Here is a 13431-nt window from a genome sequence, read left to right on the forward strand (position 1 = left end):
ACCTTCAATGACTGTGAGCTTTGAATCAACTATTAGGTACTTCAATAACTTTCAACCATGTAAACAAGAACTAAACAATTTCACGATTACATTACCTAATTTAATAAAAACTTATCACAATTTACGGTTATTATAATTACCTTACATCACGTTTAATTATACAAAATATTAATTGAGTTGTCAAATTAAAAAGAGACTCAGTACAAAAGTCTAGACATATGTTTAATTAGTAACTCTCTGGCCTACTAATAGTTAAAATAACCCTTTTGGGTTTAAAAGCATAAAAAAACAATAATAAATGACTTAAATACATTTGCTATTACATATAAACCAAAGAAACTTAAAACATAATTTAACAGAAAAGAATCAAAATGGGATAAAATACTTAAATATATTATTATACCTGACAAAGTCAAATGTGAACTCTGATTAACATTCTGGGACACGTCAAATAAATTTTCTAAAACATAAGAAGAAATAAAGACATTGAAAACATATAAAAAAATAGATTATTAGAAACAAAAAGATTAAATACAAAAATATAAAGAGAGCAATAAAAATTACCCATATAATCATTCAAAGAGAAAACAGGCACCGAGGAATCAAGGACCTCTAAAGCATTACAAAAGAAAACAAAAAAATTACAAACATTCGCATATATATCAAATCAATAAAAATTGGAGTATAAACCACTAAAAAATATCATGAATCTCAATCCAAAACTAACCTCTCGCATTTCGATGATGAGTTTGTGTTCGCTTTCTTTTTAAACAATTTCGCCTATACTCTCTAGCACGAACTGAGTTATGAGACATCTTTGTTACTCAAACTAAACAGAAAAAAAGGTTGAAATCTGAAAAGCAAGGAGTAAAACTAATTCATTGAAAAGAGAGATGCACACACTTAAGTTTCTATAAGCAACAAATGGAAAAAAAATAACAAAAAAAAGGGGAAGGAGTAGGGGAATGAACCGGGGCAAAATATTTGAAACACACCAACAAAAAACTGATACAACCATGCACACCTTTGATAAGAGACAAAATGAAGGAAAATAAACCTTTATAACTAACACTAATAACTAAGGGGCATCAACATTAACATGAAAAGCAAAAATTGTACAACAATAAACAAATAAACAAATACAAAAGAAGAACTGCTGCATTTCATTAAACTTTGACTGATAGTGATCAAAACAAATACATATCGCTATCTCCCCTATGATAAGGAGGATTCCAACATCTGGCTACATATTATAGTATGTAACCTAAAGAGTCATCAACATTGAAAATGTGTCCAATCCCTAGCAAAGTCACTATTACAAAAAGGAGGAGTTCAGAATAGACATACTTGGCACATTACACGAGCAATCACAAAAGCAAAACCCCTATATCTAACAATGCTATTTGTTGGACACAATCCAAAAAAGTCAAATCAAAATACCATCAAGCCAGCATGATTACATGTCCATGTATTTGGAACCACAAGCCTTCCTAAATACTTATAGATAAACTATATAAGACACCTACACCTACACACAGCAGCTCAATTCCACACCTTCAATCAAACTCCATTAACCTTAGCAACCTTCAACCCACGCCCATCTGCATCAACAGCAACCTCTTCAAACTGAGGATTCAAATTTCTCTTACTCTTGGAGGTGACAACATGATTTTCATGGGTAAGCTTCTCTCCATTTTGGGAAGGTGCTTCAAGAACATGGGACAACAGCTCCTATGAGAAAGAAATTGAAAAAACATATGAATCTCACTGAAGAATCCAAAATACAATTAGAAACAACACACATAAGAATGAGGAATAAAATATTATACATCAGCACCTGAGTTTCTTTTTCCGTTGAGCTAAGCAATATATCGATTTCAGCAGAAAGATCATCACTAAGAGTATCATTGCTGGGAGTTTTCTCTTCCTTTCCATGCTCACCATCAATTAACCCAACAAATTCACTCCCCACAGAAATAACAGGCTATTTTTCAGCCAAAAAATCTATAAGAACTGGGGATTTACACAACATCCCAGCACAATCACCAACATCTTTCTCAGTTTTGATAAAACTATCAGAAGACTCCTTCTTAATACCAACATCAGCTTTTCCAGCAGGAACAGATTTGTGTAAGTCATGCTCCTATTCATATGCAATAAGAGTTTAAATAGGTAACGATCATAACAGAAATTGACAACAGCACAATAAAGAAACAAAAAATATGAAATTAATGATGAATTAACAGGATCTAAAAACATTTGCATGTATATCTAACCTTTTTGGGAGAAGACTCATCATCAGCATCATAATTGGGAAGTTCAAACATCGCAATGATGGTGCAATCATCACAAATTCTCGTAACTCGGAAAGTCCCATAAAATGTATCATGTGGGACACCTTTGGTATCAACCTTGAGCAGCAACTTCTTTCCAATCAGCCCTTGGAATATGGGAGGATAAGTATCCCCACATATAACCTATTTTGAAAGTAACACATATAAGAAATATTGTTTGAATAAGGAACATGCCATCCCATAAAGTGAAAACACATGGAAAAAAACTAACAACATACACTTGCATCTCTTTGAACTTCAGTAAACAAATCAGCACATGATTTCTTAAGCAAATAGGAAGCCTCACGATCAAAGAGAAGGAAAATACCCTCCCCAGTATGATCTTCAACTGTCACTTTAATTTTAAATCTGGAGAGAGAAGAACAAAGGGGGAAGACAATCATTCAAATACATAATACCAAGAAACCTTATTTTTATAAACAGTCCACTCTACAAAATGAGAACACATTTTTCAATAAAAATTCTGACCTTGGAGTAACATTAGTTATGTGCTTCAAACAAAAATCACAGTAATAGGCACCATTTTGAGGATGGATACCCTTTCCACACACACAAGCAGAATACCACCAACCTCCATCCTCAACAATACCTTGGATTGCTCCAAAGATGATAAAAGAACCCTCCTATTTTTTAGGCATTTCAAAGTTAATTAACAACAGGAATGGAAAAACAGATCTGGAAATCCTTGTTTCATTTTCTTTTTCGCTCACTTGTGTATAAAACAAACAAAAACACAACTAACTCAAAAGAAGACAACCTGATTGTTATCTTGAAGCTCTTCAATAGTGCACTTTCTAGTTAGACGCATGAAGTCATCTTCCAAGGAGAGAACCTTACCCTCATTTGCAATAAACAGTGGCTGGGTACCACTGCCACCTTGCTCAATCATACTAAAAGAAAATTAATGCAAATATTTGTAATTGTTACTCCAGATTCCTAGTAAAAAAAATACAATAAACATAAACATCAACAAAAGAAAGCATGCTAACCTCTGCCTGAAGTCAACAACTTCAGGAATATCAGGATTAAATAACATTTGTGTCGCATACATGACATTTTGAAGACCAACTTGACCTACAGAGAAACAAAGAAAGAGTATAGCAAAACTTTCTTGGAGAAAACACTACATCAGCCATGAGATGTGCAGAAAAAAAAAACAACATACCCCGAAAGAACTTGACTTTTGCAAGTTGAATAACTACAACAGGCTGCTCCACATACCCAGAGGCAAGGAAATGATTTACTTGATTAACATAATCCCCAAACAATGCACATCTCACTGTAAGACTGAAACTCAAAAGATCACAAAGAATCAAACAGAAAACAAGCAAAAAAGATATTTAAAAGATAAAGAGAAAGCAGCAGAAATGACTTAAGAAACATACTCTTTTGAAGTTAATTCCAATGCAATCATTTTCACAATTTTTTCCTCTCTTGCATATTCTTTCTCTTCTCCAACTGAAGTTAAAAGTCCAATGACATCTATTCCAAATAAACACAACCTATTAACTATTAAAAGGATTTGTTTAAAAAACTTAAATAACAGAACAGCAGCAAGATATACACACCAACTAAAAAATCATAATCTTGGGTCATGTTCAGCAGCTCAGAAAAAGGAAACATGTTGAAACAAGTCTTAGGGATAACATCTTCATCAACAGCTACAACAGTGGTTCGGTGAAGGAAAACCAATTTGAATTCATGGGAAGTTGCTCTATAACTACCATGATTTGACACAACACTAAAATATGCCATTCTATAAACTTGTCCTTCAACTATATGATCCCTAAACCTATTAAGGAGTGGTTTCTTGACAGTAGCTTGAATTTTTCCACACTATAAATGGAACAAAACAACAAATCAGATTAATGAAACACATAATTTTAATTTGAAAACTTAAAAAACAGCAAGTAAGACCGTATTTAAAAGAGAAACTAATAGGGGCTAACATGTTCATCAAGGAGAATCATCTCCATTGAGTTAGGAACCTCATGGTTACCAAAAGAGGGTACAACCCAAAGCCTTAGAACCCTAACTTTCAGCCTCCAAGCCTCTCTAGGAGGATGCATCTTAGAAATCATATCAAATGGTGGAGGCATTGCAGTAAAAAGAAAGGAGATAAACAGACTTGATGAAATATATGTAAATGTAAACACTTCAAATCTGAATTAATTTCAGGTTAGGAGCAAACACAAGAAATCAGAATGTTTGTGCATTCAATGTGCTTCACCAACCATCCTTTTATAGAAAAAATCCAGGATACAATCTCACCTTTTTGAATTCAAATCAAATTGAGGAGGGAAATGCAGGGTAGTGGAGTTGAATAACCAAATTTTTCATTTAATGAGAAAGAAGAAATGAATGAATTGATATCAATCACATCACCACTAACCAAATAGGTTACATAGAAAGCACATACCATGTTGTAGGCATTCCCACATTCTCATCCCCGTTTAATGGAAGATAGACAACTAATGATAACACCAAAAGCTGAAACAACACAAAAACAGGAAAAAGTAGTGATACTTTCGAGAAACAATAAAATAGGCAGTCACCAACTACAATCAACAATGACTCTAATGATGGCAATTAGAGTTGGTAAATGTCTTAGGTAGGGATACATTGGAAAAAGCAGCTAAATGGGAACAAAAGTATAAACAAACATGAATAAAAATCTGTCAATCACATCAACTTTTTTCTTTGTGTAATGACACATGGTAGTTAGATCCACAATAACATGAACCAATTCTACTTGCACAAGAGCATTCTTTTCTTAATGAACCTCTTAACTTCAGCACAAGGAGGTATCCAACAGCTGAGATACGAAACACATTTAACACAATCAACAGAAAAATGTAATCAAATTCATTTGAACTTAAAAAGAAATAAAAAAACAACAGGATAAACATCAATATTTGTGATTCACATCACCACTAATAGAATAGATTAGTTACGAAACCCATTCTTTCATAATCATGGAGACAATCCACATGCAACCAGTAACACAAATAGCAGAGTATCCCATATTTTTTTCTGTAATACTCAGTAGAAAATAGGCATCGAAAAAATTGTGAAAATCAGTTAAACTTTGGGGCAGTTCTAGTAACACAAAGACTAACGTGATACCATCTTAGTCTAAGAAAGCCACTTCCTCTGTGAATCACATCTCAAATTCAGCAGAAAAATTGCATGTCTTTTCAAGAGATGAAACACAAAACAATTTTTATATAAATAAATAATTAAAAAAATATACAATGAATTTGAATTGAAGTTCCAAATCTTTCATTCAATCAGGAAAAAGCTATTAATCAATTCATATCAATCACATCACCACTCACCAAATAGGTTAGATAGAAAGCCCATACCTTGATAGGCACTCCCACATTATCATCTCCATTCAATGGCATTGAGACAATTAATCATAGGAGCAAAACCTGAACCAACAAAAAAACAGTAAAAAAAAACCAACCTTTCAAGAAATCAAGAAATAGGGTTGACAAATTGAGATATGAGACCACAACTACTACAGTAAACATACAGCTCATAACACCATAGGGAAGGCAGTAATCATATACCAGAAACAATGATTCCACTAATGACAATCAGAATTGGTATAAATTGGTTAGATAAGGATACTTTCAAAACACTATACAGAAACATGAGTAAAAATCGGTCAATGACATAAACATTCATGCAAGGGATGAAATTGAAACCTCATACCTTGATAATGATTCACAAATTTCGAATTATCAAATGAAGAATATACACCACAACCTTATTATGTATCCATACCACATTTTCACGCGAATACTACATCAAACATACATAATGGGACATGTTTCTATATACAAAAAACAGTTTAAAAACAAAAGGGATTTGTTCAACAAACAAGAACTAAAAAATTAAAAAACATATTCATGAAAAAAACAAAACACCTGCAACAAACAATATAACAGGTAACAAAATAAAGATGTGATAATGAGATAAAAATGAAACCTAACACGAACTCCCAAAAATTGTAACCAACAAGATAAACCCACAAAAGAATTGAATAACCAAATCTTTCATTTAATGAGAAAGAAGCTATGAACCAATTCAATTCAATCACATCACGTGTCACCAAATAGGTCAAACAGAAAGCCCATACCCTGTTAGCCTTTCCCACATTCTCATCAACATTCAATAGCACATAGACAACTAATGATAGGAGCAAAAGCTGAACCAACACAAAAACAGGAAAAATAACTGAACCTTTGGAGAAATATAAAAATAGGGGAAAAAATGACATATTACACCTCACGTACTACAATCCAGCTACATGTCACTAGACCACATGGAAGGCACTCACCAACTACCCCAAACAATAATTCTAGCGATAGCAATAAGAGTTGGTAAATCTATTAGGTAGGGATACATTCAAAGCAGCAGACAAAACGGAACAAAAGCATAGAGCAACATGAATAAAAATCAGTCAATCACATCAACATTCATGAAAAGGATGAGACTGAAACCTCATACCTTGATAATGATTCCAAAATTTCCAATTTCCAATAAAAAATATATAACAGAACCTTATTAGGTGTAGAGAACACAGTTTCATGGGAAGACGAACTGCTGGATACTTTCTTCTTTGGCTAAACACATGTGCTAGTTAGAAAAAGAACACCATGAAGCCATTTTACTGACACAAGGGCATTCTTTTCTGAATTAACCTCTTAACTTGGGGCCAAGGATGTGTATATCCATCCAACAGCTGAAATATAAACAGATTTAACACAATCAACAGAATTTTTACATAAAAAATAAAAAAAAACTGACAATGCAGTTGACTTGAGATAAATAATCTTTCTTTCAATGAGGAAAATGCTATGAATCAATTCATATCAATCACATCAATAGTCACCAAATGGGTTAAATAGAAAACCCATACCTTGATAGGCGGCATTCCCACATTCTGATATCCTTGAAATGACACACAGACAACTAATAATAGGATCAAAACAAGAACCAACACAAAGAAACTGAAAACAAGTGAAACTTTCAATAAATGAAGAAAATCAATTCATATCAATCACATCAATAGTCACCATATGGGTTAAATAGAAAACCCATAACTTGATAGGCACTCCCACATTATCATCTCCATTCAATGGCATAGAGACAACTAATAATAGGAGCAAAACATGAACCAACACAAAAGCACAGAAAACAAGTGAAACTTTCAATAAATAAAAAAATACTGACCAGAAACTGACATATGAGAGCATACCAACTACAATACATCTACACGCCACAGGGAACCCATTAATCAAGTACCCAAACAATCATTCTACTGATGACTATAACAGTTGGCAAATATGTTAGGTAAAGATATATTGAAAACAGCAGATGGGTTGAAAAAAAAAAGTATATAGAAACATGAGTAAAAATCTATCAATGACATCAACATGCAAGAAAACCATGAGATTGAATGTACAGAAACTAAAAAATTAAAAATAAATTAATAAAAACAGAACAGTCATGCTACAAAGAAATGAACAGGTAACAAAAGAACATCTGATAATGAGTTCAAAATGAAAGTTAACAGCAAATCCCAAAAAATGTAACCAAGTACATGAACCCACAAAAAGAAAACAATATCAGAAACAGAATTTGAAATTAGAAATTTCACAAACCCTACACACAACATGTGCCTAAAACATGGAACAGATACCCAATCACAAATTGGAACATTAGGAATTTCACAAACCCTAGATAAGAAAATGTCCCTTACCCATATAACAGATACCAGTAATCATCAGAATTTGCAAAATTTGGGATTTCAGAAACCATAGACAAAATCATCAGAATTTGCAAAATTAGGGATTTCAGATACCATAGACAATAAAACCAGTGTAAATCGCGGATCAAAATTTGAAAGAGAATTTGCAAAATTAGGGAAGAAACCATTCACAAAATCATCAATATTTGCAAAATTAGGGATTTCAGATACCATATACAATAAAATCAGTGTAGATCGCGGAACAAAATCTGAAAGATTAGGAATTTCACAAACCCTAAAAAATAAAATCTCGCTTAGCCATTGAACAGAAACCGGAAAACATCAAAATTTGCACAATTAGAGATTTCAGAAACAATAGACAATAAAACCTGGTTCAATCGCGGAACAGATACCAAAATCCATCACAGGGATCTGAGATATTGAATCTGAGCGGAAAATTGGGAAATCTGGAAACCAGATGAACGGCGAGGAACAAACTCCCAGGAGAACACGGCTCCTAGAAACCGTATGGTACGGAACACAAAACGAAACTTGGAGACGAGAGCAAAGCTCCTAGGGTTGAAAGAAATCATTACCTACCGAAACAGATCCATCAAGAACGAAGGTTGCCTCAGCGATTCGGTGAAAAGTATGGGAGGTTGCGTGAGAGAAGAGCACAAATGGATACGTGACGACTGGTGTCAGAGCAGCACATGCACCGTCGGAAAAATGGGGCCAGGTGGAGGAGGTGCCACGGTGGAAGGGACCGTCCACCTCGGAGTGGAACCGGCGTGAGTCGCGGGGAGCTCTCCAGCTCGGAAACGAAACCACGCGTATCTAGTGTTTAATGATTCCAAAAAGAAAGCATTGAAGAAAACTGACGGTTTCTGCATCGAGAGAAGAAGAAAATTGGGGAAAAAGAGCATTGTCATTTTGATTACATTGATATGGTAAATTCGCTCCATTTTTTATAAAATTTTAGTATGTTATTCCTGGTGTAGAGATGAACATTAGGATATAACTTGCTAGTTGTATTGCCTTCTCTTTTGCCTGATTTGAGATACCTACTTTGTGGAGGGTTTATGTTGATTCCATCAGTTTTGATGATGTATTTTGTTGATTGTTGAGATACCCTAGTGTCACTAGCTAGGAAGACTGTTTGTGTACCCATTATTCTGATAGTGGAAGATTTTACTGGACTAGGTTCCGTGAGTTTTTTGTCCCTCTTTTAAGGGTTTTCCCATGTTAAAATTCTGGTGTCTAATTATTTAATTTCTGCCATTATATTTGCTGGTTGGAGTATCTTTGGTATTGCCTATTTAATTGCACAGGTTGTGAGAAAATTATTTTTGGTGTTTTCGCTGTTAGACAGGTTCTTGTTTTTGAACTTTTATTGAGTTTTTTCCAACAATAAACTTATGAAATTAGATATCAAATTAAAACTTAATTGAGAGAAAAATTTAAAACATTGTTATCTCTTAATTTAAAGTTGATTTGATATAATTTTATATATATAGATTATCAAGGCTCAAGTAATAAATATTTATGTAACTAATAATTATTAAATCATTTCTTTTGTCCACAATAGTACGAAGATACCTTCCGGCGGGTTCTGCCCTTGTGTAAAAACATCATTTATTTCCTCGAAGTCACCTTTCCAATCATCATCAGATGGTATACCGCCAGTTCCAGTGAATGCCTCATAAGCGTTTTTCATGAGTGCCTTCAACAGTTGATTACTCCATTGGTGATTCTTCTTTGTCTTCCTTACCTTATTTAACACTTAACAAGCATATGCAATAATTATTTTAACCAATATATCGTAATAATAATCATTTCAATGTAGTCAAAGTGTTCTATAATCACCATCAACATCTCCAACCACCCAAGCCTAGCTACGCGAATGACGAAGAAATCAAGAAAACGGGTAGGAATAACAGCTCTTCCTTTGTAATAATGCATAAGTGTGAAATTTGAATTTTTTAAAGTAAAAAAGTTGGTAAAGTAAATGGTTAATTATAAGGATACTACTCGCATAAAGATGATAAAAATAAATTTTTTTTAGGTTGTTTATTTATCCACATTTAAAAATATGTTCTAAGAAATATAAATTAATAATAAAAATATAAATTATGAATAGGATTAAATCAACAAGTAAATTAAAAGATCTAAGAAAAGAAATAATTATATTAATGATTTTAAGTAATATCAATTCAAATGACATTAGATTTTTTAAATTAATACAAAATAATATTTTTCAAAATTTGAATTTCACAATAAATTTTTATTCAAGAAATTTAAAAATAGATAATAATTACTAGACTAAAAATAGAATAATTAGTAGATTAAAATATAAATTTTTAAAAATAAAAAAATAAAAAATTATTAAAAAATTATAAATTTTTTTAAAATAAAAACTTAACTCGTAAAAATTTATTAAATTCTCAAAATAAAAAAGTATTAAAATGATAATGAAATAAAAAAAAACATAATATTATAAAATTTATAAAAAATAACAAAAAAAATAATTCTCTAATAAATTTTTTGTTAAAAATTTAAATTTTAAACAAATTAAAAAATTGACATAAAAATAAAAATAACAATTTTAATAATATCGCAACACTTTTTAATAAAAATATCACTTTAATCTATGTCATATCTCAAAAATCTAATACATGATAATTTATTCAATAGACGAAATCAAATATTTTTATGTAAAGATGTTTTGAGCATCTTTACCTAAGTGTCCACCAAATCATAATTAATCTTGTAATTTCTATAAAATATGTTCATTATTATCTTAATTTAAGAGTAATTAATCTCACTTTATCACTTTACTAACTTTCTTATTTTAAAAAATCTTGATCCAAAAGTGTGAATGGACCTCTCATATTTCCTCGCGCAATAGTCTTTTTTACACTTATATAGTAAAGTTTTTTTTATCTTTGGTTATGAAAGCTCACACACTTATATCAACACACTTTAAGTTGAAAAGTCTAAATAAATAATTCTAAGTGACCAATATTTTGTTTTTCTTGTTTTTGTCTTACTTTTGAATCAACATTTTTTCATTTTACTCTAATCCCTTGAGAGTTGAGAGTTATATCTATAACATTCTTTTTGTTATGCTTATATGTAAGTGTTGATGGTGTGTTTAAAGAGTTAACAAGCAATAACATATACCTTGTCCAGAAACACCAACAGAATACACGTATGCAGTTTTGATAGATTGGCAAATCACAGCATAGTTTGGTGGAAAGAATCCATCATATTTTTCTGATCTCTTTGATGGGTTTTCTTCATCGACCTTGTCCTTTGATGGGTTTTCTTCATCGACCTTGTCATCACTTCCCCAAGTAAAAAAAAGTTTGCCTGCACATAAACACAAGCATGTGTTTGCATTGCAATATAATTCTCTGATCTCTAAATGTTTTTTACCGTGTTAATTAATTATTAGGAAGTATTATATACAAAAAATCAGTCACATCTGATGTCACCGGTGAAGCATATTTCATATATTGAATTGGTTCAAGTACACACCAGAGAGAAAGAGAAGGGATAGAATGAAAATGTATTCACATACCAACAACAGAAATTAGTGATTTTGAGGATTTGTATAATGTGGTGTAATTCTCTGGAAGCAATTCTTCGGGTTCAGTTTTGTTCATCTTTTCCAAATACTTTTTCATTTTACTTTTGACATCCAATGGTTCTACAAGTATACCTTTAAAAAATGAAAAAAAGAATTAGTAGATGAAATCAATCATTTTAAGAAAATAAATTATATTTAATTTAAACTTCATTTGAGAAAGAGTAAATAAATAAATATATACTCTAAACAAAAATAAAAAATAAAAATATTATATAAATATTGAGTGTAGTTAGCCTTATGTGAAGTTGATAGATAAGAATCATTAGATGATAATTTAGTTAAACATGTTAAATCATTTAATAACTTTTAACTATTAACTTTAATTTCACATCAAATTAACTGCACATAAATTTTCATCTACAAATATTTGCAATTCTATAAGTGATAAGTAATTAGTATGTTCATACTGCACAAAAAATAAAACATTAATAAAACATAGCATATAATAATAAATGTAGCTTTCAAAATATACAACCATATACTTACAGTGATAAAGGATTAATTTCCACCATGAAAATTTGATTCCACTTCGAAAGGCCAATGGCCTAGTAGCAAAGATTTTTAAAGGGGTGAGTCCTTTCTTGTTGCGGAGTGTAGCAAGTACAGGAAAACAATGCACTATTATGACTGCTAAATCTGTTCCACCATAACATAAATATATATATATATGAAAACAAATTAGTAATGTATATATTGATTATTAAAAATACTATTTGTATACTATAATCAGTAACTAATATATGTATAAATATATATGTAATTTAATTTATTTTTAACGTGTATTTATATTTTAACATATATTTTATACTAGAGACTGATTTTGATTACTAATTTTAAAATACACGTATAGCATAGTCGATATCCTATAATAATTAAGCAATGAAGGTAGCTTACCAAAATGCTCCCTCCTAATAGCACAGTGGAGAATGCTATCTCCGTCATGGTCGCGGACAAGCTCCGGAAAAGTGATGGGGCGGCTCTTATCGGTATCATAGAGGTAAGCGAAGGCTTCCTTGTGCCAATTAAGAGCAGCAAGAAACAATGGTGTCTCCCCTTTCTTGTTCTTCAATGTCCTCAATTCTATCCTCTCCGCTATGATGCACTTGCACAGTTTCGCAAACCCCCTTGACGCCGCCACATGGAGAGGCGTGTCGCCGTGCTCATTCCCTTTCTCCAGAGCACCAGTGTTATGCGCCATGATTTCATACACAAGATCTTTAACAACTTCTCCTTCGTCCAAATCCACGGCCACGTGCAAAGCCGTATCCTTAGAATCGTTAACCGTTATGGTGTGTGCCTTTGGCTTTGAGTCGTACATCTTCCTTACTTCATCCCACCTGCCTTCTAATGTGTAATGCGCTAGCTTTTTACGCAATTCATCTTCTTCTGTCTCAACTTCGAATATTTCTTTCTTTGGTGATGAACTCATCATAGGGTACGACATTTTTTGCCAAATATTGCAAATTCTATGGCTTTCGGGCTTATGTTATACTTAGTATAGTTCACATCTTATATATACTATTTGCATTCCGATCCTCGAATCTAATGCTTTTAGCTTTATCTAGATCACAAGGGAAGAATAATATATTATTATAACTTTTGAGTCAAGCTCCTTCATGTAATCAACACTCTCATAAATACTCAAATGAGAATATCTTTATATA

General features: G+C 32.1%; 2 protein-coding genes across 2 annotated transcripts; both read right to left on the bottom strand.

Annotated features, from left to right (window-relative positions):
- Window positions 1–1277: 1277 nt before the first annotated feature.
- Window positions 1278–8349, bottom strand: LOC130939344 (uncharacterized). The gene is made up of 13 exons (XM_057867453.1): window positions 8184–8349; window positions 7463–7518; window positions 7285–7375; window positions 6502–6605; window positions 4774–4844; window positions 3520–3641; window positions 3344–3428; window positions 3112–3244; window positions 2823–2977; window positions 2573–2702; window positions 2277–2477; window positions 1838–2143; window positions 1278–1731 (listed from the first exon to the last, which is right to left on the bottom strand). Exons 1-12 carry the CDS (start codon window positions 8347–8349, stop codon window positions 1985–1987), a joined length of 1473 nt encoding a protein of 490 aa, XP_057723436.1. The 3' UTR covers window positions 1278–1731; window positions 1838–1984.
- Window positions 8350–11690: 3341 nt separating this feature from the next.
- Window positions 11691–13211, bottom strand: LOC130939345 (uncharacterized). The gene is made up of 3 exons (XM_057867454.1): window positions 12662–13211; window positions 12254–12403; window positions 11691–11839 (listed from the first exon to the last, which is right to left on the bottom strand). Exons 1-3 carry the CDS (start codon window positions 13209–13211, stop codon window positions 11691–11693), a joined length of 849 nt encoding a protein of 282 aa, XP_057723437.1.
- Between the last annotated feature and the right edge of the window lie 220 nt (window positions 13212–13431).

This window comes from Arachis stenosperma, chromosome 7 (assembly GCF_014773155.1).
Source record: "Arachis stenosperma cultivar V10309 chromosome 7, arast.V10309.gnm1.PFL2, whole genome shotgun sequence".
Classification (NCBI taxonomy): Eukaryota; Viridiplantae; Streptophyta; class Magnoliopsida; order Fabales; family Fabaceae; genus Arachis; species Arachis stenosperma.

Bases quoted from the DNA above. Each gene is read 5' to 3' on its own strand.
- LOC130939344 (XM_057867453.1), bottom strand. From the start codon at position 8,349: ATGGTATCTGAAATCCCTAATTTTGCAAATATTGATGATTTTGTGAAT. The intron at 6,606-7,284 runs GTATGGGTTTTC...ATTTCTCCAAAG, and splicing joins TGGGAATGCCGCCTATCAAG to GTTCAGTTATTTTTCCTGTT. The intron at 3,642-4,773 runs GTATGTGCTTTC...TTTGAGTTTCAG, and splicing joins GTGGGAATGCCTACAACATG to TCTTACAGTGAGATGTGCAT.
- LOC130939345 (XM_057867454.1), bottom strand. From the start codon at position 13,211: ATGTCGTACCCTATGATGAGTTCATCACCAAAGAAAGAAATATTCGAA. The intron at 12,404-12,661 runs GTAAGCTACCTT...ATGGTGGAACAG, and splicing joins TATTAGGAGGGAGCATTTTG to ATTTAGCAGTCATAATAGTG. The intron at 11,840-12,253 runs GTAAGTATATGG...CATTTTTTAAAG, and splicing joins GAAATTAATCCTTTATCACT to GTATACTTGTAGAACCATTG.